At 39.1% G+C, this 24171-nt stretch overlaps 1 protein-coding gene across 15 annotated transcripts in view; it reads left to right on the forward strand.

The window, feature by feature from the left end:
• ABLIM2 (actin binding LIM protein family member 2) overlaps positions 1–24171 on the forward strand; it is a 134227-nt gene that overhangs the window by 105933 nt on the left and 4123 nt on the right. For 9 of the 15 annotated variants that reach the window (XM_026847188.1, XM_026847193.1, XM_026847196.1 and 6 more), the window contains 6 exons: positions 2236–2288; positions 2908–3055; positions 8721–8779; positions 11139–11193; positions 12558–12622; positions 12795–12875. In XM_026847188.1, coding sequence (XP_026702989.1) covers positions 2236–2288; positions 2908–3055; positions 8721–8779; positions 11139–11193; positions 12558–12622; positions 12795–12875 — 461 coding nt within the window. The remainder of the gene's footprint in view (positions 1–2235; positions 2289–2907; positions 3056–8720; positions 8780–11138; positions 11194–12557; positions 12623–12794; positions 12876–24171) is intronic. The other 6 variants (XM_026847203.1, XM_026847199.1, XM_026847200.1 and 3 more) reach the window with 2 other exon arrangements.

Raw genomic sequence — 24171 nt, forward strand, 5'->3', positions numbered from 1 at the left:
AAAAAAAAAAAAAAAAAGGTGGTGGAAGAATGGGACATATGAGAGATCAGGCTGAGAGCTGGAGTCAGAAAGTGAAGAGTGCAGGCGCCTGTGTTCATGTTTCAGAAATATTTGAACATCATTCAAAGATTTAAAAAAAAAAAAAAAAAAAAAAAAAGGTTTGCTCTTGGGCGCAGTATTAGCACCGATCCATGTGAAACTTGCCGTTCACGTTGGAGTTCCCAGCAGAACCAAGTATCCCTTGTAGTGGGGAAGCTAATGCTCAGTACTGAATGAAATTTCATGCCACTTGGGTTATATAAAGCCCTCTCAGGAACTTGGGAGGAGCAGGCCTTCATGGCCCCATTGGTTTTGCTTGTACTCTTCTTCATCTCTTTGAAGTCAGATGCTCTCAAGATCCTTTGGAACATTTGAAATCTCTGAATCACGGCTTTAGATTAAACTTGTTTTTCCTTTGAAAACATCAACATTTTGAAACAAAAACTATTTTCCAAAAAGACATTAGATTCTCTATATGGATTTCTGATTTAGTGAGGGCAAGATCCATACATATAACCTGGAACACCTGGTTGACTGGTGGTTTAGGGTATGACCCCAAAATATCAGTGAACCAGGTTTAAGTCCTTCTTGCAATGTGGGTCTTTATTCTTCACCTGTCATACATGGATATTTCATTCTATTTATTTCTCAGACAAGCAGCTTCCCATCTTGGGAAAATGCCCTCAACAGGGTGCTATTAGTTCACTGTGAAAACCTTGAGGTTTTTTCATAATGCTGTTTTATTTTATGACCCAGCTTTGTTTTGCCACATTAAATTGAGAAAAAAAAAAAACCCTACAGTTACAGGTTTTCACCTCTAACGCATAGATATTTTCCTTACTGTGATTTGTTATTTTTTAAGTATCACATCTTCAACAAAACCAGTTAAGGTCTGTATGTGAGCTGTGTGATGGCACCAGGAAATGAAACAGAATAGCATTGAAATACTAATGACAGTGGCCTTTTCCCCGTAGGGTTTAGATGTAGGGCAGATCCTCTGCAAACATGTGCTGGCTGGGGAAACAGAGGGCAGAGTTACTCCCAACTTGCTGGGGGTGTTGCAGTATTTCTGCAGCTTCTGCAGTAGTGCAGCTCCTCTCCACCTCTGAGAATCTAGTCTGAGACTTAACTTTTGTATTATCGTCTGGTTTTATTATTAATAAATATATTTTCTAGCTACACTGCATTGCATGGGGCTCTCCGTGTTGCCCTTTTCCTCAGGCACTGCATACATCTCCCTTGTTAGGAAGACCTCTCATGGGCTTAAAATCATGCTAGATCATTGCATTACTACAGTTTTGTACCATTAAAACTCTCCTCAAAACAACACAGAGTGATTTGAAGGCAAGTAGGACTCTGATATTGGAAATTTATCTGAAATTATGTGAAATTTGGCACAATCTTTCTGTAAGATTCTGAGGTTTAACTCAGTGTCTGTAACAATAGACAAGGAAAAACACGTTTGATGGTTGGAAACTATCTAATGAATGGCTTTTAGGGTTACAGTTTTGAGTTTTCTTCTCAGCAAGTTCGAAAGTTACAAGAAAATAAATTTTTTTTTTTTTTTTTTTTTTTTTTTTTTTTTTTTTTTTTTTGTTAAAAGACTCTTTACTGGGGAAAACAGTCAGAAAAGTGGTTGGTCAAAGAATTGTGAATTTTAGAGTCTGACACAGCCTCTGGTAGATTACATAAAGATGTAACACCTGATTTGTTCTTATCTTCTTTACCATCATTGCCTGTCATTTTTGAGAATGCAGGTGGCCCAGGTGTGCAGAAAACTAAAGTATCTGTGCGACCATATATACTTTTCATGATCATAGTAACACAGAAGAATGGGGAAATGACTGCACTGACTGTATTAAATCCGTCCCTAAGTTACGACGTAGTTTTCTTCCCACCAATCATTCTCCAAAAGTAGTTTCTTCCTAAAAAGATAGGTTCAAAATCCAGGAGGAATAGATTGACTAAATTCACTATATACCTAAAGGAGGAATGTTACTATAATAATTTCAAAATTATTTTAAGTAATTCTGTGAAACCATAGCTCTACACATTGAATTTCCTGCCCAGCTCTGTGGTTTGGTTTTTTTTTGTTTTATTCCCTTCTTAAAAATATTTGGAACATAACCACAGTTAAAACAGAAGACAAAAAAGATGTAATCTGTTCTACTTTTTAAAATTAACTTAATCTTTCAGCAGCAAGACGATCAGAAGGGGAGGATGGAAGCTTGGATCAGGACAGTAAGAAGGTAATGATCAGAAAGAACAAAAGAGTAGTTTATTGATCTCTCTTGAAGCAGCTGTTTTTTAAAACACATTCGTACATGAAGGTATTCTTTCCTATAACTGAAATAATTGTAACTACTTTTAGGTCTTTCCAGGAAGATACAGAAAAGCTTAATCTCTCACCCAGAGGGTTTAGAATACACATTCTACAGTAAAGATAGAAGTAGCAATGTTGAGGTTAAGAACAATAAGCTTGTGGGTTTTTGCTCAGTCTCAGTATATACATTGGTGATTCAGCTAAGCCTGCGGACTTTTACTTAGGGTGCATATTAACATACCAGAAAAATGTTAACAGCACATTAATTTTAAGAAAATGACAGTGTATCTTCTAAAGTGGGGCACAGTGAGCAGCTTAATTAATAGAGAAACTATCCTCAGCCCAGCTGAAAGTTAAATGTTTTTGGTAGCTGTGATGTTTAAGTCATGATACGGTCAACTTTTGTAATCTGATAAAGGATGATACAAGTTGCAGTGAGCATAAACATACAGTCAGTTCGCAAGATTTCCTGGATAGGTGAGGTAGGAGACCTGCATTTGGATGTTAAATTCTGAATCTTGTAATGGGCTTTTTACTCTCTCCAGCTAAAGACCAGTTGGCTTATTCTGAAAGGGGATATGGACACCAGAACTAATTCCCCGGATTCTGACACACGGTCCCTGTCTCTTACTGCTGGAACTGACAGAGAAAACTTCCCAAGGGCACAGGAGGGCATGACTGCTGGCTACTCCCGTGAGTACTATATCCCCTGCCCCACCGGCACTACCGAGTAGGAATGTGGCAAAGGAAGGTGACCCTGCTGCAGCCACACCCACATAGGTCTCTAGTTGGCTTTATGCTTCATTTCTCTATCGTAATTACACTTGTTTCTCAATTTGTTTTGCTGTAGCTTTTAAGTGTTCAGTGCCTTCAGACTTCAATAATGAAACTATAGTTTCATAGTAGTGAAAGAAGCACTACTTGTGTAAAGAAACCGTATTGTCTCTTTGGACACGGAGCAGAGGTTCCTTACCACAAAAACCTGCCCCTCATTAATACATCAAAGTGCCTGTTTATTATGTGCTATCTATTTTCAATAGACAGGATAGTACCATCAGGCAAATTGTTGACTTGTGCTAATTACTCCTTGATACAAACTATGTATTTAGAATATTGGTAGAGTAATTTCTTCCATATTGTGATAAGCATAAAGAACAATTTGCTCCAAAGATTAACTTAGAATAGGCATTTTTTGTTATTGCTCACAGCTATAAGTTCACAGAAATCTTCCAGGTGGAATAACGGGATAATTTTCTTACTAAATACTGAAGACCGTATGCCTGTGCTAGCTGTCAGTACCAAAAGCATGTTCTGCACATTTCTTACTCTACATTTCAGCAAGTCAGGAAGTGAAGGAAAAGACCATCAGAATCAGGTCTGAATTTTACTTTTAGATTGCATAAATGACAAAAAATAAATTAAATTATTTTTAACAGATAACTGGAAAGTTCCTCTCCCTGCCTCTTCCACTTTGCACCATAGAGCAGTAGCAGGTCATCTGGGGTAAACAAGTTGGGGATGCAGTTTTCCAAAAGAATGTATCCAATGCAAGGCATGTCTGGCAGCAGGGCTAGGATGTCAGTCTTGTGGGCATTTTGGTAACGTGATAGCTGGCTCCATCAACTTATATTAAAGAAATTATGGCTTAGCTATACAAGGAAGAAAAAAACAGATGGTACAAAGTCTGTCACAAGGCTATAACAAGATAAAGAAGAAAAGTTATTTTGGATCGTCAGTCTCACTGGTCTGACTTGAAGGGATTTCATGCCTTAGTCCTCACCAGACATCACATATATGTGCACAAGGTGTATTGTAGGGTTCCCTGTGCGGGGGAAACCAAGTCTGACCACCTCACACACCTAACATCTATAATCATTGCTCCGAAATGAATACCTTAACCTTTCATTGTAATGTGCACATTGGTTATGTTTGGAAGCTTTCTGGAGCTTGATCTGGAACTTTTCTACATATGTATTGAGAGAATAGTCCTTGCATGCAAATTTCAAGTAGGAGAAGTATATGGCACACCAAGAACTGTGTTATACAGGAACAACATACAGTGTCAATTTTTTTTCATGAGAATATTGCTATACCTGTCACTCTTCTATGCCAGCATTTCTTTTATGTTTTTTATTATCTTGGAAATGTGGCCTTATTGGAACTAAAAATGCAAAAGGTGGTTTACACCTCTGTCAGGGTCAGTATCACCTCTGTGCCAAGCAATAGGTGTTGTGTAGTTCATTTTCATTTTTGTCAGCATTTCTCTGTCCCTTGTGAAAATTTGCCCTGTTTACCCTATTAGCAACTACACAGAAATGACACTGAGGAAGTTTTCCTTTCATGACATTTACGCTTCTTTTTTTTTCCTTTCTTTATGATTTTATTAAGCCCCCTGACTGTTTTAATAACTATGGACATCTGAAACAATTCATTTTCTATTCAGTGTTTCCCTTTTTAGTTCTGAATATTTGTAGTCTGTCACATGCCCTGTTGGCCATGGAAGAGTAGCTGCTTTGCCTATTGCACTTAGGGTTGAGAACTCTTGATATTCAGCCCCATCTCTGTGGCATAAACAATGAGTATCAGAGAAAATAAACTTTTCAGGTATAGGTTTGGTGCCAGGTGGTTACATGGAGAGTGGAGAGGGTTAGACAGACTGCGGAACTCTGATGCTATGTCTAAACATACTGTGCAGAGAGCCCTGTGTTCATCTGTCCAGCCTCTGAGCAAACCAGAGAAGGGTTATTCTGCTCTAGAAGATACTTAGCCACATTACGTTAGCTGTATGTCCAGAGGAATCATCTAACAACAAAGCACATCACTATGAGGTTTGTGGAATAGCAGGCATCTAGAGTGGTGTTTGCATCTCCTTACATCCAGTGTCTTGTTTCTGTGTAAGTACATTTACCATAACTGATGCTTTAAAATGTCACATATTTAGAAAAGCAAACATCTAGCAAGGTGTGTAACCCTTGCTGTTCATGTCTCCCTGATGTGCTGATAGGCAACCTCAGAATATCCAGGTTGGAGTGAATATCATACTGGAAAAAGCAGGAGCCATATCCCTGCAGATATTAGCTGATGTTCAGGTAGTGCCTAATTAGAGACAAAAATTGCTTTATCTTGGCCGGTTACTCCAGAAAATTCACGCTAACAGTACAACTGCAGTTGGATGTGATAATGAGTATTATGTGGTTGTTGGCTTTTAGTGTTGTATTTAAAAAAAAAAAAAAAAAAAAAAGGCAAAACAAGAAGTGTTTAACCTTGAAACTAAGTTTATGGGAAACAGAAGCTAAGTGAAATCTAGTTCCCACTGGATTCAGTGGCTCTTGATAGCTTATTTTGGGCTATTTCAGCTTTATTTGCCTCTTGGATTTTTTCCAGCCAGCCACACGATGTCGCTTGAGCCCGCAAATGTGGCTCAGCCCTGGCAGCCTGGGCGGCAGCTCCTCCACTGCTACGTGCTAAGTGAATTGTGTTTGTTTTCAAAGTGGTCTTTAACTTAGTGCATTTTTCTTTAGTAACAGTAGTATTATTTGGCGATAGAACAGAACTGTCTCACCCATCCTCTCTGTAGCCAAGAGGCCAAGAAATTGAACTCTGCACTGATGTTCAACACCAGCATCCTTTTTCCAGGCAGGAGCAGAGATGATAGTTTTGTTGCAGATAAGTTCATTCTGTCTCACAGGTATTATACTCTTTGGCCTCTGGTGTTGCTACCATTCTGATAACAGGCAGTGATAAGTTTCTAGTCTCCAAACTGGAATAGCTAAGTGATCCATCTATTATAATTCAGCATTCATCACTGTGTCCCTGTTTCAGATGTGGAAACCCCCTGTGGGACTGAAAACAAAAGTTCTGCTTGTATTTTATACCACTCCTCAGATGGTGGCTGATTATATTTCTAAAACATCTCTTGCTTTTATAGATCATCTCCATTTTACTAGATTAAATAAGTTTATCAAGCCTTCTTTCCTGTGATGAAATTTCGGTGTCCCAGTTATTCACTGGTCTGGTGGAGTTAATTTAACCTTCTTGAGCACTGATGAACAAGAACAGCACAAAGGATTCCTACGGGATCTCCTGTCACTGCCTGAAATACTGTTCTTTCTGTATCTTACATGTATCAGGACAGAAATTTTCAACTTCGGGGGTTTTTTTACACTTATATTAGCAACTCAGGGTCATCATGTAGTTGAGCTATATATCTAAGCCTGTCTGCTTCCCCATCATTTTTAGTTATGAGCTCTCAAATAGTAGAAGTTTGGGGTATTTGTGAGTCTCCAAGTGCGTGACTTCTCCCATGAATTATTAAATTTTATCCCATTTCTATTATTCTAATGCTTAAGGTTATCCCAGTTCTTTATGATATCCTTGCTCTCCTCTCTATTGTCAGTGCTTTATAACTTTGTGTAGACAGCAAAGTTAATGATCCCATTACTATATTTGGTGTCCGATTATTAGTGAAAACATGAGTCAGTTTCAGCTCAACACCAGTCCATGCTGACACTTTCATCTGTGAGCTCTGCTCAGTTCTCACTGCCCATTTCTTACATTTCATTGTTTCCTTACTGACCCTATAATTCCTCTGATAAACTTCATCTTGTCCAGATTTGCATTTAATTCCATGTGCAGCCCAATACCAATCATATTAGATAAGGTCCAGTAAAGTTTGTGTTGTGAAGAAGTCATTTTCCTTACAAAGAAAGCTATCAAGCCTGGCACTGTGTCTTTAACTTATGTCAGTCCAAATAAAATCTATTGATTTTCTGTTTACTTTGATGTTTTTGTTCAGTCTTTCCTTAAGTTTTCTGTTGGAAGCAAACTGGTAGCTCCTCATTATCTTTTCCCCTCTTAAATATAAAAACTATAGTTGCTATTCTGAGATGGTAAGAGGTATTTGACTTGTAATTTGATGTAAGTACGTTAAGTGCTTTGAATTACATTTCCATCACAACTGTGATACAATGGCCTATCCTTATTCCATTAGTTTTCCCTCCTTATTCAGTAGTCTACATTTTGTTCCTAAAAACAGAGGTGAAATACGCCTTCAGTGTTGGAGCCCTACCTAGGTTATCTTTTACCTCTGCTGTGTACTGACATAGCGTAACTCCCAGTGATCCCATTTCTTCTTTCCTTGTTCTCTTTTTATTTGGATAGCTGGAAAACCTTTTGCTATTTGTTTTAATACCATTTTCAGTGTTTAACTCAGCTTGACTTCTGGCAGTTCTCTCTTTATCTCAGCACATTGTGAGCTCTTTGCTGATCCATCTTTTGTTTTTTCTTTCTGTATGCTTATTCTTAATCATCTCCTTGGGGAATTTATTAATCCAGTGGGGTCTGGATTCCCTTCCTTCCTTTTTGGACACAGATTGCTAACATTTTTGACAGGAAGAAGCATTGTACATTCAGTTCTTTGAGCTAACTGACTTCTGTATAACTCTTTGCATCAATTTATCAAAGTTTCCCTTAGTAGAATCAAGAATGGTTTTTTTATTACACACGTGTTTGCTCATCTTCTGTGAATTTAAACTGATTCAGCTTCTCACTTCTATTGAGCATTATTTTTATTAACCAAAAACTAATCTGAAACACTTTCTGTCCTTTCACTCACAAAAGGAACTTCCAAACTTTCTTATTAGACTGTCAATATTAAAAGTAGGCTTTTCAGTTGTTTCATAGTGACGGCACACAGTTTCATCACCATATTACATCCAGTTTGTTCATCATAACACCACTTTGACAATTTTGTCTATCTTAAATCTCTCTTTCTCTTGAGTGTTTATCTTCTCACTGATTTACTTTATCCATTGTCATATCTTCATTTATGCTTTTTTCCACTTGAAGCAGTAGAAGTTTTAAAGAAAACAAAAAGTTTTTTGTGGGTTATTTTAAGTGGTAGGATACCAACACTTCTTTTTAAAAAAACATAACCAAAACCAGAGTACATACATCATGATCAGAAGTGATGTAAGTCTAAAATGGCGGTACCTTTAATCTCATTTTCAAGTCATGGTTTAACACTGAGTTAACACCAAGACAGAGATTTCACAAGCTCTCAAATCTCCTTTGCATCATATAGCTGCATAAGGCTTCCATAACATGAGTCCCACAAGTGTCTTCAGGTCACGCCCAGTAAAGTGAGTGCATTCTGGCATGCTGTTATTTATAGGCATTGTTACACATGTTCATGTACATCAAATATGGAGAAAAGATGAGCATTGCTTAGTTATATTTCATCCCGCTAATAGAATGTACATATTGATATTGGAATTGCTACTTTTGGATATGTTCTTGAATTCTGTGTTTTAGTAGGCTGTAAAGGATTCACAAAACATACATGTTATATCTTTTACAGGATTTCCATATTCTAAATCTGCTTCTCTGCCTGGCTATGGAAAGAATGGCTTACATCAGGTAGGTAAACATTTGAATGCATTCTCCAGGCAAAAGTGAATCATAAATAGGCAGCTTAGTAACTAGTTGAGAATCTACACAGGAATAACTCTTCAAAGGTGTTTTGGCTGCCAGGCCTCTCTGACAGATTCATGCCCTATGTGGGTTACAATTTGTCTGTCTGCAAGAGTAGGACAGACTGAGTCTTCTCCTTTTAATTGTGTGCATCATGAGCGTTTGGAATCTTGATTCTCCTCCCCAAACAAACAAAGGTCCAAAATGTACAGGCTTCATATATTAATAGATCACAGTATAGTTTGAATTAATGATAGAGAGGGTTAGACTTGTAATTAGGCAAGTAATGATCTTAGAGAAAAGGTGGAACAACTTATGTCCGTTGCATTTCTTGAACTATCTGTTCTGTTTTGCTCCAGTATGCTTGTGTGTATATATGTGTGTGTTTATATATGTATATACACACACAGTCATTGTACTTCTAAGGTGTGGAGAGAATGATACAGAGGGAATGGCAGGCAGCAATCTAAAAACCAAAATGCGTAACAAAATTACGATCAGATGAGACAAGGCATTATTTGTCTAATCCTTTTTTATAATTTTTGTAAGTCTTTAGGAGAAAGGCATCTTTGACACTGTGGGCTCGCTTTTTCTCTGGCATCTAGCATTATGGGTTCTCTGTTCATATTTTTAGGTACAAACCCATGATGGTTAATAGTGATAAGCTGGCAATACATAGATGCACATGCACTTACATTTTGAAGATTAATTTGTGTCTAAATTGCAAGGGCAGGACCTCATTACAAATTTTCTCCCTTCTCCAAAGGAAGATGTGAAAGCTGCAAAAGTACATGAGCAGGATTAAACTTCCCCAATGGTAAGAGTCAAACTGCAGGTCATTCATTGGAAGAAGCTACAAGAAAGCTTCAGAGAGTAGCTAAATGAATTTTTCAGTAGATACTGAATGCCCATCCCTTTGCATTAATATTGCAAGACTAATTGTGCCCATGATGCTTCAATACCTGACTGCTTAAATTCCTTTCTGAAGGAACCAGTGGCACTGCAACTTGATCAGCTGAGATTTAGGAATTTGAAAGGGTCTCGGTAAACCTGTCCCCACCAGTGAGTCAACAACTTTTTCCTGACTTTTCAGAATGACTGTTACCAGTAACTTGAAGCGAGTGAGGGACCAGCTGGTGCCCAGCCGTTGTGCTGATGAGGCACCAAAGCCATCAGAAGGCTTCACACAGGTGGCCAAAGCAAACTCCATCAGCAGTGGAGTTGGCTGGCTGTGCTTGTGTGCTGAAGCTATGCAATCTAATATGAAAGCAGCAGATGGCAGCATTTGTCCCACCTAAAGAGTCCTACCTCGCAGAGGAATACTAGGAAAGTTGAAAAGGTTGCTCATGGTCAAATCCTTGAGGCCAAAATTCTTCTCAGAATGGTTGTCCTCTGTTTGGATTGCAGGTTCATACCAGCTTTTGTGGTTTGTTATTTTTAATCAGCCATCCCAGTGCTGTGTAACAAAATAAACCAAAACCAAACAATAAGGAACCTTGCAGGTTATTGAGAGCATAGCTGTGCACACTGTTGGTACCCTAACAGGCAAAAATGAGAGTCTGGAAAAAAAAGTCATACAGTAGTGCTCTTCTGATCTCCTGTAATGTTTTTCATTATAGCATTTGCCAGCAAAGGAAAAAGACAGTGGGTCAAACAAAGCTATGGCACGTATGGACAGTTCTTCCTGGTCTTAGTGGGAACAGCAGTGTGAGGCAGAAAGCAGAATGAGACAAGTTTCAGTGCAGCATAAATGGTTTGTGATGATGGCAGTAAGATGTCTGCATCACAGAGAAAGGCATGTGCCAATTTCAGTCTTACTTTACTGCCAGGTCTTCAAATGGGGGTGGCTGGTGGCTTTCTGACACCTTTCTGCGTCATTGAAAGCTGCAAGGAATCAGAGCTCAAACACATCCAAAGGGTTTAGGGGTGAGGTGGGTTGATATGACACTGTAATTGCCTCCCTGAGTGACATCCAAACTTCAGCTTTTGCCGGTCTGTGGGAATTCACAGTGTAGGCAGCAAACTGCACCTGCAGTGCCTCTGAGGACCCAGGGACTCACTTGGCACTCCATCCTCTTCTACAGACAGAGCTCCGTCTCTGCAGTCATGGATCATGGGTGCTGTGAACGCTCAGGATGCCTGCTTGGAGCAATTAGGTCAAGCTCAAATGAGACTTTATTTTCATTCTCTCTCGCAAGGATCTATATTTTGATTGTGTAGTACCAACTGGTTTTATTTTTTCTCTCAACAGTGTGCAGAGTGGTTATGTGGTGTATTTTGCTACTACATTGTTTCTTTCTTTCAGCCTGAAAACATGGGCCAATACGACATGGACCAGGAGGCGAGCTGGGGGATGAAAGGTACATTGCAATATCATTTCCACTCCACTTCATGTTTTCTTCCTTTGAGCATGCTCAACATATTGCCATAAAAGTTACTGTTCTGAGATATTCCTGTACTTCATGTAATAATGACTAGAGAGACCCAGCTCAGTATCATGTTTATCACAGGGAATCTTCTTTTTATCTAAGCGAGCATAAAAGTTTGACTGAAGTCCTGCATCATAAAGTGGTGCAACCAGGCTGAGTCAATTGCAGTATCCTTAATATGTGGCAGCAGCTTCTGTGGTAGTGGTCTCATATCAAAGAGAAGAAGTAATTTAAGATAATCACTCCTTCAAGACATATCTAATTAAAAAAAAAAAAAAAAAGTCCATTGTGCTTCTTGTTTGTGCTACAGTGTGGTTAAAATGTACAGAATTCAAAAAGCAGAATTTATGTGCATTCATTTTTTTTATTACAGTTTAAGTGGACTGTGAACTTAATATGGAACTTGGGTTGGAATTTTCAAAAGAGCTGAGCAATTTAGGAACATGCATCTACTCATGGGGAAGAGTAGGATTTTGTTTCAAAGACAATCTCATTTTAAATATGTTATTCTAATGCTTCACTTCATGCCTCTGTGTCAATACAAATCTTTGTCTCTGTGTCTATATAGTTTAAAGTACAGAATTTGAAAAGTAGACTTATCTCTGATTTCATTTCAGACCATAAAAAGGTCTATGACAACATACTGGCTATCCTGGTTGCATTTAATCAGCACTGTGAATAGATGACCTTGTGGTAGTCATATCATATATAGTCATATACTGACCTAACTAGAATATTCTTTTGCTAGTTTAGATCCAGCAGTCCCCCCACCTTCAGACCATCTTTTCTTTACTATCGTTATTCCCACTGCAGTCAGCCCAAGTCATTCCAAGAGCAGGATGTTGGCATCTTGTAATACTGTATTAACTCAATGGTATATGTTCCCAAACTGACATGCCTGTAATAATCCATATGTTTTAACTGTTTTCAGTAAAGAACAATAAGGGCAGGACTTTTGGATAAAAGACTGATTTAACTCTGCACGAAAGCCTCCTGTAAAAAGAAATTCCCAATTTTGCCAGACATACTGACTGTGTAACCCAGTGGCATCAGGAGATGGATTTTTTGTAATAAGCCTTTGATTTCAAGGACTATTGCTTTGGTAATAGACAGTATTATAGGCATTCAGAGCCTGGGGTTCAAATGCTTACTATGCATGCAGTTATCCAACAACTATTGAGAAGAGAGAAATATAGTAGCATAAGAAATTGCTGATGTACCTAAATGTTCATTGCAGTGACTCCGAAAGAATCCTATAAATTCTAAACTGTGACCCTGTTCTCATTCTTTTGCAGAATACAAGGTAAGAAGGGCTTTTCCAACACTGGAAGAACAATCAGATTCAGCACTTCCTAGCAAGGTTACCTGTGTTCCTTTTTTTATTTTATTTTGTTAATTTCTGTGCCAGTGAAATAGTTGTCAAATCAGGATGCAAGTATGTACTGTTTAAATTAGTAAGTTCTCTACACTGTCATTTCCACACATCAGAATCAGATTTGTCTGGAGTTCATATGCTTTTGTCTTTTTAACAGATTTATCCTTATGAAACACTTATTGTAACAAACCGAGTTCGTGTGAAATTGCCTAAGGATGTGGACAGAACCAGGCTCGAGGTAGGAATGAAATTTGCTTGATGTCTTTGCAAGTCTTTGTCCTGTTTTTTTACTAATCGTAGATGCTTCTGTGGCCAAGTAATAGCAATGAAAGGAGAGAGGAATAACATTATATCTATTTTTTTTTTTTTCAAAACATTAGCGTTTAGGCAATTTAACAAAATAAGAACAGCCACAAACCCTGACAAATGTCTGACCAAATGGTGTTTTACAAAAGTACTGATGAAAGCCGTTAATTTTGGATGTTTATACAGGATATTGAAAACCACCCTCCTTAAATAACCTGAGTATTATAAAAAAAGCTCTATTTTATCCTGCAAGTACATGGACCTATGTTTCTGGCCCATTGTCTTACTCAGCCTTTCCTTTGGCTGTGTAATCCATGATCACTGTGCTGCAGATTTGCTGCAGCATCCACCTCTCTCAAAGAGTAGTATTATAAGCTGGAGAAAGCAAATATAATTTATCATAAATAAAACCTCCGTTTCCAAAGACCAAATCCTGAAGTTGGTGTTCAGGCAAAATATATGAGGTTGATTTTTTTGACTCAGTAATGACAGGACTGAATAAAGACTCAACTAAATTATTAAACTAATGTATCTTTGTGTGAATTAGTATTAAGAAGAAGAAATAGTTCAATAAAAATTATGGAATTACAATATTGGGCTTTGGGGAAGATTTATATTTAGATAAATTTATTGTATTTTTAACTTGATCATGTGACAAGAAAAGAAGAAAGAAACTTTAGTTTTAAAGCAAAAAAAAGAAGAAAATCTATGAAGTAGCAGAACATTCCTCATTAAAGATCAATTTTTAAAAAACAGTTAATTTACCAAATTCTTATACATGTAGTATATTTTGGAAATGGTGTTATGTTCTTAAATACTTCAATGTGTTTGTTGCTTGATTACCCAGCAAGTGGTATTGATTTGATTGTAAGGAAAAAAGAGCCTCAAACTCACGCTGTTTTAAGCCTGGGGTGTAGCAAGGCATTATAGCAATAATAAAAAGCATAGTGTGTCCAGAAAAAGGAGCAGGGACTTTAGGGGATACTCATCTGGATACATCCTATAAAGGATTCTTTTATATATATGTGTGTGTGTGTGTGTGTGTGTATGTGTGTGTATGTGTGTGTGTGTGTGTATTAAAGGACAGAGTTTTTGTTTAAACACATCAGACTGGTCTGAATAGCAAATGCAGCTCCAAATTGCTTTTTTAAGACAATGTATAGTTTGCTTTGGATGATCGTGCCTGGCCCGGCTGCCGTTATCCATAACTCATGCACTGTCCTCAGCTGGGATTGCTGTTTGTTTAACGTTGGACTTGCTCAGTCTGCCTCGCACCAGGTGCAGCCCAGTGCCTGATGGCTCAAGGAGCCCGACCGCTTCAAAGATCTCACAGAGGTTTGCAAAAAAAGAACAATAAACAAGATCTGCTTCAAACCTACACCAGAAAAGCGATAAGGGGACCAAGCTAATCCTGCTGATTGCTGCACTATGTTAAACATGTGTGTCTGCAGGAAGGACTCCTTTGTAGACCATCTTACACTTATTAGGGATTAGTAGGTTTTTAAACAATTAAATTAGCAGCGTTTTAATAGGATTATAACTACTGGAAAAACAGAGGTCGCAGCTCATCTACACATTGAAACCATATGCAGCACTGAGCGACAGGCACAAACTTGCCTTCCCTGCCAGCCTCTTCCCCTCTTCTCCATCCCTTCCTTCTGCCTTACAGAATTTCTGGAAGTAAGGAGTTTTGTGTAGAAAAGCAGTTTATCGTCATTTCCTCTTGCAGCAGCAGGAGAAAAAGGTTGTAACTTAGTTGCTGACTTGTGCATTCAGCAGATTTCAGGCGTGGGCAAAACCCAGGACTCCAGGAGCCTGAGACTATGTGGGTTTATCAGTTTGCACAGGAGTAGACACACAGACACAGACACACACACCATCTGTTAGTAGAGGACCCATTTAGCATATCTTGGTATCTTCAAGCTTTTGGAGGCAACACTTGGGAATACTGGAAGCAGGTACTAAGGTTAGATTTCACCTTGAGCTCCATTTTACATTCACTAGAGGGTATGATTCAATGCTCATGAATCTCTGGGAGGGAAGTGCTCTCTCTGAGCAGAACTGGTTGCTGGCTGACCTGTTTTCCCTCTGCACAGCCAGTATCACTTAGGGCTGGATTGTGGCTACATGAAATGGTGAAGGTCATAGTACTGCTAAGCCCATGTATTATCCAAACTATAGAGTGATTTATCTAGGACAATGTTTTACAAAAAAAAAATCCATGTTCTAATATTGTAGTCTTATTATGATCTGTTTTGTGGGCTGAAGCCTCACCTTCCTCTCACTGCTGCAAATTGGAACAATCTCCTGGGTGTGATGGCTGTGGATGGGATATGAATGGTGTCAGTGAAAGGAGACCTAGAACTGTTGTGTTTTGTATCAGCTGTCAAACCTGAAAATGGTTTTACCATGTCCAGTATGATTAGAGTATCTCACAGGTGATGTTTCTGATTTCCTGGTCTACTTAAGAGCAATAAGGTGACTAAATCTTCTTGAGCTATATTTATTTATAACAGCCTTCTTGCAAGTTGACTTGAAGCAGGCTTCTGTTTGTAGAGAGTTTGTTGTGAACTTTGATCCAGCATAGGTGTCATGGAAAAGGCACTGATCTTTGATTCCCTCTTCCAAGGGAATTTTTCTATATTGAATGTTCCTGTCATGAAAAGTGAACTCAAGTAAATGGTATTAGCTCTTTGGGTCACATTAAGGGAGACCGCAATGAAGACCTCGGCTAATGGTCAAGAACCGCAGGAGAGTGGGGTTTTAATGGGTGGTAGTGTTTTCCTAACTTTTCTCCCATTGTGAGTATTTTTTAGATTATGCTGTTGTGTAAGAAATTTATTTTAAGGATTATAAAAAATGGTTCCTTGTAAAAATGCATATTTTAATAAGCCCAAGAGGTATCTAGAGATTAGGAAGGCTCAACTGGTAATAAATGCATTCAAATAGTAGGAATTCTTTCTTCAAAAGCACATATGTCTAAGCTTAGAAACACTCAGCATGTTTTTGTTAGCTTGTTTTAACTCAACAGTGAGGCAGAAGTACCCAGCTCCTTGTGCTCCTCCAGGAGATGTTTATGCCAACAGCGAACTAACACATGCAGAATTAAGACCTAGTTATAATAAATGACCTGCTGATTTTTAAATACATTACTGGCATTCTGGCTTTTGAACAAATAGCCTGGATCTTCTTTTACTATAAACTGATCAGAAATGCAAGGAATTTACACAAGATAAGGATTTGGCCCAGGACTTTTTTTAGAAGTTTCTGTCTACCACAGTGCTGTTTATTCTAACATTAGATGAACAGAGCAGCATTCCTGTGAGCTATTCTAATGGGAAATGGTGAAGATCAAGTTAATTCACATAATGTTGCAGAACAAAGCAGTAGCACAGGGTTGGATTATACTATCTGTATGAAGAAGAGAAATTGCATCCTCAATGTGTCTGCAGATGATACAAACTTGAGAGCAGTTGATGCTCCAGCGAGCGGCGCCTCTGTTCAGAGGGACATGGCCAGGCTAGAGGAATGGATTGACAGGGACTTCATGAAGTTCAGTGAAGGTAAATCCAGATTCCTGCACTTGTGACAGAATGACACCATTTGTCAGCACAAGATGGGGGAACAGCTTTGCAGAAAAGTACCTGATGGTCCTGATGGAAGACAAGCTGAACATGAGTCAGCAGCTCACCGTTGCAGTAGAGGGGTTATAGAGGAAAACATAGCCTTCTCAGAAGTAGGCAATGGAAGGCCAAGAGGCAACAGTCGCAAGTTGCAGGAAGGAAAAATACAGCTAGATGTAAGGCCAAAGTTCCTCACTGGGAAAGTAGTACACTGGAACGGTTTGCCCAGGAGGCTATAGAGTCTCCATCCCTAGAGGCATGCACAACTCAGCTGGACAAAGCTTTGAGGAGTATGGTCTAATTTTAAAGTTAGCCTTGCTTTGAAGACCTCCATAAGTCTCTAATTTGCTTAGGTTGGTATATTCTGTGAAGAGAAAGCCTTAACATAATGTAATTACAAAATAGGATTCTTTGGTGCTCTTGCTACAATAGCATTTGAAAAAAAGGCACATCGTTTGTTCTATCTTGGAACATTTTATCAAAATGATTGTTTTATTATGCAGGGGCTTAAATATAAGTGTTCTTGAGCAAACTTCCCTATTTTGAACAGCTTATGTCCAGAGTTTCCAAGAACTGACATCACCTTCTGATGGTACATGTGAGCACATTCCTTACCTGCTGGGTTCCCAGTGGTGTTCTACATGGCCTGTTTTTATTTTTTCCAAAGGAAGTTGGGCTTGTGGACACTTTTGAAAATCTTGATACCTCTTTTATATACTTGAATACCTTTTATGATTTAGGCCTTGGGCTCCTAAAAGCATGCACTTGATACATTTTTCTTAGGTTGACTATTGTTTGCTGTTGTTCAGTTACAGCAATGTGGTTCAGTGCTTGCACACCCAAACTGATAGTTCATGCCCAGCTGCATAGATTTTTTTTTTTTTTTTTTTCCTTCCTAAAGTTGCTTGTATCAGAGTATAAGATTTCTTCTGTGGTCACAGGCTGGTAGTTCTGAAAGGCAACATAGTTAGATTACATTTGGAAACCATCTTTTAGTGTTTTCATTTTATTTTCTTATCTTAATGTATCAGAGTTTCTTCAGCCTTTTAAATGTCAGAGAGTTAAAAGCGTTATTCATTCATGCCTATCAAATACAGTACAAAGTAAATTATTCCACTTTTGTTTGAGCCTGTTCATTCTTTGTTTAACAACGATACACTGAAACAATTACTAAAGAAAAAAATATTCTGGAATGTCAAGTAGCAAATCTTCATCTGCCACCTTGTTCTCTTGTAAACAGAAATGAGAGATTTAAACATGGGTGCGGTCTTGTTTGAACAGAGCACTCACATTAATTCAAACGTGCTTTTCCTCCTGAAACTGCTTGTCTGGATTTGTTTTAGGGATGATATTTTTTCCACTAGTTTTTATTCAACAGTCACCCTGTGTTCTAGCCTTTTGGGCTGCAACCATTAAGGACTGGTTTCCAGTAATTGAGCCTGAATTTTATAACAGTCCCAGCTCCTAGATGTCATTCATACAAGTAATGTTGTGTGTCCCACCTCTTCTGAAGCTCAGATAGGGAAAATCAGAACAAAACTGGAATGCTGTGTTTTAAAAGAGAAGTGCAATTTGTAGTTTGGGGCTGGATTTGAGGTTAGGGGCTCACTTCACGATGAAGCTCATAACCTGGAGTGAAAATGTGCAAGGTCACTGACTTCAGTGGAACTTCACATTATTTAACTTGAAAAATGTTTGCGTTGTGTTTCTTATGGTAGGCATATGCTTGTGGTATGATCAGTGCTGGATGCCTATATCATCTTTCAAAGCCCTTATGAAAGAAGTCATTATAAAATGAAAATATGCATTAGAAATTATGTGATATGTACGAAAGCTAATTCCTATCTGCATGGAAACTCTGTGGGAGTGAACAGAAATTAGATGTGGAGCATTCATATTACAGATGCACTAAAGCCCAAACTAAGGGAAACTGGAAAATCTGCTTTAAGAATAAGGTATTTTGTACCTAAAGAAAAATGAAATTTTTGGAACTTGAAATTTTCTATATATTTTAATAATCCATTATGGATTCATAGTTTTAGTTTTATTTCTGAATTAATTTCTTAATTATGTAATATTTTTTATCAGCAGTCTGCTGAAGGCAATTACTTCTGTCAGTGTCAATATGAAAAAGCTCGTTTGGCTGAATGAAAGAATGATGGTACAGGTTGTCTTCAGGGATGTGTACTACTGCATAGGTAATATATTGATATCCCTGAGAGAAATACTTGTACCTTTTCAGCTTTTTGCATATTTGCGGATGACTCATCTGGGGAAAATATTGAAAGTACAGTGTTACTACAGAATATTTTGTGTGTGCCCTGTGATATTTGCCAAGAGGTTAGATTGTAAGTACCCCACAGTAGTAGTGCTGAGTAGAATACAGATTGTCTGGGAAGTTTCATGATACCCCGACATACTAAGCAAGATGTATCAACAGATTGAGGAACCTTGTATAGATGCTTGGGGTGGCATTGGCACAGGAAAGTTAAGTCCAGTTGGTGGCCAGTCACGAGTGGTGTCCCCCGGGGCTCGGTGTTGGGGCCACTCCTGTTTCACATCTTTATTGATGATCTGACGAGGGGATCGAGTGCACCCTCAGTCAGTTTGCAGATGACACCCAGTTGGGTGGGAGTGTTGATCTGCTCGAGGGCAGGGAGGCTGCAGAGACCTGGACAGGCTGGAGCCATGGGCTGAGCCCAACTGGAGGAGTTTCACTAAGGCCAAATGCCGGGGGCTGCCCTTGGGCCACAACAACCCCCAGCAGCGCTACAGGCTTGGGGAGGAGTGGCTGGAGAGCTGCCAGTCAGAGAGGGACCTGGGGTGTTGATTGACAGCCGGCTGAACAGGAGCCAGCAGTGTGCCCAGGGGGCCAAGAAGGCCAATGGCATCCTGGCTTGTGTCAGCAATAGCGTGGCCAGCAGGGACAGGGAAGGGATCTGACCCCTGTACTCGGCACTGGTGAGGCCGCCCCTCGATTCCTGTGTTCAGTTTTGGGCCCCTCGCTACAAAAAGGACATTGAATGACTCGAGCGTGTCCAGAGAAGGGCAGCGGAGCTGGTGCAGGGTCTGGAGCACAGGTCGTACGGGGAGCGGCTGAGGGAACTGGGGGGATTTAGTCTGGAGAAGAGGAGGCTGAGGGGAGACCTCATCGCCCTCTACAGCTCCCTGAAAGGAGGGTGCAGAGAGCTGGGTTTAAACCTCTTTAGCCTAGTAGAAAGCGACAGGACGAGGGAATGGCCTCAAGCTGTGCCAGGGAAAGTTCAGACTAGATATTAGGAAGCATTTCTTTACAGAACAGGTTGTTAGGCATTGGAATGGGCTGCCCAGGGAGGTGGTGGAGTCCCCATCCCTGGAGGTGTTCACGAGTCGGGTCAATTTAGAGCTTAAGGATATGCTGTGGGTGGGAACTGTGCTAGGCGAACGGTTGGACTAGATGATCTCCAGGGTCCTTTCCAACCTAGGTGATTCTGTGATTCTGTGAAAGGACTTCAGACTCCTTTCCTTACTGCTTCTGTTACACTTCTCCTGGGAGCCTTTTTGGGGAGCCTCATTGCTATGTGGAAGCAGAGGAGTGGGATCTGTACCTCCTGCCAAGGCTCGGTTGGACGAGTGCTCCAGTGGTTCAGTATTATAACTAAGTTCCCTCATGTAGTGTAACCAGGATTGTAGCACCTACTGCCTCATCCCCCGATTACTGGAGCTGCTCTGGTTATCTTTTGATACATTTTAAGATTCATTAGGTAGAAACTCAGGCCCTTTCTTAACTTTCCCTCCTGGATCACATAATTACTTAATAGTTTGAAATATTTATTGAGCATGAAACTTAATTACTCCACAGATGAGCATAACATTCAATACTCCCTTGGGAACGTGGCACAGTAGGCTTAGAAGAAACCTCTGAAAAGCTTGTTGAGCCCCATCAGTGCAATAGAAAGAAGGATGAGATATGCAAACCATGTGAAAGAGAAATGAGGATTTGAAATTCAACAGTTAAAATTTTCCAGAAAATTATGATTGGGCTTCCAAAAGTAAAATTTGGGCTAACTTTGAGAGGCACAGGAGAAGGGAATGGAATGTTGAGATACTTCTAACATCCTAAATCTTAATACAGAAAACATCTATGTTCCACCAGCAAAGCCTCCTCACTACCCTAAAGAGCTAAAATTTGGTTATTTACATGAATGCTTTCTTACCTGTGAATAAACCTTTCCCAGTAAATCCCTGTTTAGTCTGAGTATTTTGCGTTTTGAAGACTCTGGAAAAGATCCTGTAGCTTTAATTCTGGATTTTGTGGATCATCAATTGGAAATGTTACAGGGATTCTGAAAAAAAAAAAAATGAAGTGGACAACTATTTAAAATTACACTCTATAAAATAGACTGCATGATAGTGCTTCAGAGAGACACTAGCTGAAAGATTCACTATGGATTCAGGCAAAGGCAATATAATGCTCAGCTGTCATTTCCTATAAACATAATGTAACAAAAAGCAAAACAGAAACAAATATGAGGTTTTAAATAACCTCTAAGTATTAGGACTTTGAATTTTCTAGTCTTCAACTCATCACGTCCTGCCATCCACTAGGTTGGTTCATTGGTTCAATATCGACTCATAGGGAAGCATGATATCCTCTGAATTTTCTGCATTAGGAGGTTTTCATGTGAGGACTCCCATCCAGTTACTAACACAGAATAAACATGCTTGTGCAGCATGACCTGGTCACAGCTTACTGCAGTATGGCTGTAAGTTACTTACAATTTTCCTTTCCTCTGACTTAACTCACACTAGTGCCATGTTCCTAAGTATTAGTTTTGAAGATCTCTGAATTTCATTCAGAGCATAAAAAGCACAATTATTCTCGGGGAAAATAAATGTAATTGAATTAAATAAACATTATAACTCTATTTAGAATGATTAGTGCCTTTTTAGCAGGCCACAGAAAAATAGACAAGCCTTATTAAGTTACAGTGAAAAGCATCACTTCTTTCTGAGATAACACTGTGAGGCAAGTATTTTAATGTGCAATTAATTACTTTTTGTACTTTTTTTACCTACCACTCATTTTAATAATCATATTTCATAGAGCATGAGGATTTTTCATTATAATGGTTGCATTGCAGTAGAGATGTTTAGCTCAGCCCTTGCTTAGTTTTGTGCATCTTAATAAGAAACATTTGCATTTTAATTCTTCCAGTGTGTGTTTGTATGTTTTAGGAGAGCTAGCTATGTAATTACAGCAAGGTGTGGTGACCCTTCTTACACAATGCTGTGCCTTAGAGGTCATGTCCAGGTGAGGAATTCCAACAACAACATTCGTTCAGTTCTCAATCTGCAGGCCACCTTCAGGCTTCCCAAAATGGGATCCCAAGGTTGTGATCCCATATCTCTGTTCCAAAATGCTGTCGGTGCAGGGGAGAGATTGTGCTGCTGGAGACATGACTCTCCTCTTCCATACAAATCCACTGCTGTGACCCACAGACAAATCTGGTGGATCCTCAGCACTGTAATGAGCTTGAGTCTCACTGTCTTTTTTTCTGATTTCCCATGCAAGCTGACATGAAATGCTATCCAGAACAAAAGACTGAGCACTATTGACTTTACAGGACTCCGATTAATAAAAAAAAAAAAAAAAAAAAAAAAAAAAAAAAAGCAGTAGTCCTTTCTAGTGTGGCAATTTCACACTTAAATATATCGAAAATGATGATGTTCTAATGCTGTGAGCTCCGGTATAGTAGTCTTTTTAGTGAAGAACCATCTTTAAACTGTTTACCTTACCTTAAGAGTGTCAGGTAGCATCAAGTTAACATCATTATGCAGCTTCCAAACTGAGCTCACTTAAATACAGTTATTTCAGAGGGTGGGCAGAAAGGGACCTTAATCTGGTGCTCTGTAGTCTCCTCAGTGTCTGCAACGTGCCCAGCTTTGCCGTTGATGTGGAACAGAGAAGTAGATTGAGTTAAGATGCCTGAATATGGCCAAATTGTCACAAAGGGAATTAAGAATCAGTTACTAGCACACTGTAAAACACCCAGACTTCCTATGTAAAAAAAAAAAAAAAAAAAAAAAAAAAAAAAAAAGGAATGAATGCTACTTTTACTAAAAAGTTTGGCCATTCCTTTAATGGCCCAATGATGCACTATTAACATAGCTGGATATTTTAAGTTGATCCAATCCCCCCCAAAAAAGAAATAATGTTCTTGGCCTTGTAAAGCATAGCTTTACAGACACATATCTTCTTTCATACCTCAATATGAATATCCTCCCTATTCCCTATGCATAATTTTCATTTCCCCTTCTTTTGTTTGACTAATGAGACAAGGTAACACTTCAGTTAAGACAAATTAATATTCAAATAGCTGAGAAGAAAGATAAATCAATCTAAGATTTCTTACTGGTGCATTTTCTGTGCCTGTGTTGGGGAAGAGTTCTCGGTCTTAAAGCTATAAGGTTTAGGAAAGTCTCAACAATAGCGCAGACAAAATTTAACATCACACATACAATTTAAAGTATGAACATAAGCTTCCCACACTGGCTTATTCCCATGGTGTTTAGACCCTTCAAATACTTGTAGACATTTACCATATTTTCCCTTAATCATCATTTGGCTAAGCTTATACATACTTAAGCCTTTTAATCTTTCCTCATAAATCAAACTCTGCAACCCATGATTACTTTTGTTACTTTTATCTGAAGCTTTGCCAGTTTGATGACATCTTTCTGGGATCAAGGTTTATTCCAAAATTTGTAGACAGAACTGTAATTATTGCTGCTACTAGGGTCAGTCTCAAAGCTAAAGCCCATGATGCTTAAGAAGGGGATGGTGAAAGTTTCTGAGATGCAGGGAAAACAGTGGGAATTATGCTATACTGGGCACAGACTGGTGTCCTCAGAGAGAGTTCACACCAAAGGGGAAGTGTTCCCTTCTACTAGAATTAATTCTGCATGTGGATAATGCATTGATGGTGTAAGAAACTTTGCTAATACTGCAGATGAGTCCTTCAGATGAGGAACTGTATGTGGAGGAGAATTAAAAGCAAAGAAACTGCCCAGCAGAATGAGAGGTGGAAATAAGTGAGCTCATGCTTTACCCATCTCAGTTTCAGCTACTGTGTCCTTGGGCTGGAAACTCTCAACTGCTTTTGGACCAGGTGGCACCAACTGAGAACTTCTGTGAGGAAAAAGAACATGGTGCTAGTGTAAAACAAAATGTCAGCATAATTAGAAAATGAATGCATGCAAAGAATGAAGGTGATGTCACCTAGATACACACAGAGGAGCAGAGGGCACATCTAATTCACACTGTCTTGGATAGATGTGTGTGGACTGAAAGTTCACTAAGCCTGAGGGCAAAGCAAAATGATAAATGGCAAAGTACAGCCTTAGAGAGGAAAGGGCATATTTCAGAGCTTGTACTGAGAATGACGGCTGGCTTCATTGGGAGGTAAAGGTGTAGCAAGTATTAGGCACCCTGCAGAAAAGGCTTGAGGCCTGATGTAGGGGTTGCTGACTCTACCTCCATTGACCTTCAGTATTGAAACAGATGAGACCACAGCAGTTCCTAGGAAGGCATGGTGTAATTTACCACCCCCCAAAAAAAGGTAA

This window comes from Athene cunicularia (genome assembly GCF_003259725.1).
Source record: "Athene cunicularia isolate RWA chromosome 4 unlocalized genomic scaffold, athCun1 chr4_part1, whole genome shotgun sequence".
Lineage (NCBI taxonomy): Eukaryota > Metazoa > Chordata > Aves > Strigiformes > Strigidae > Athene > Athene cunicularia.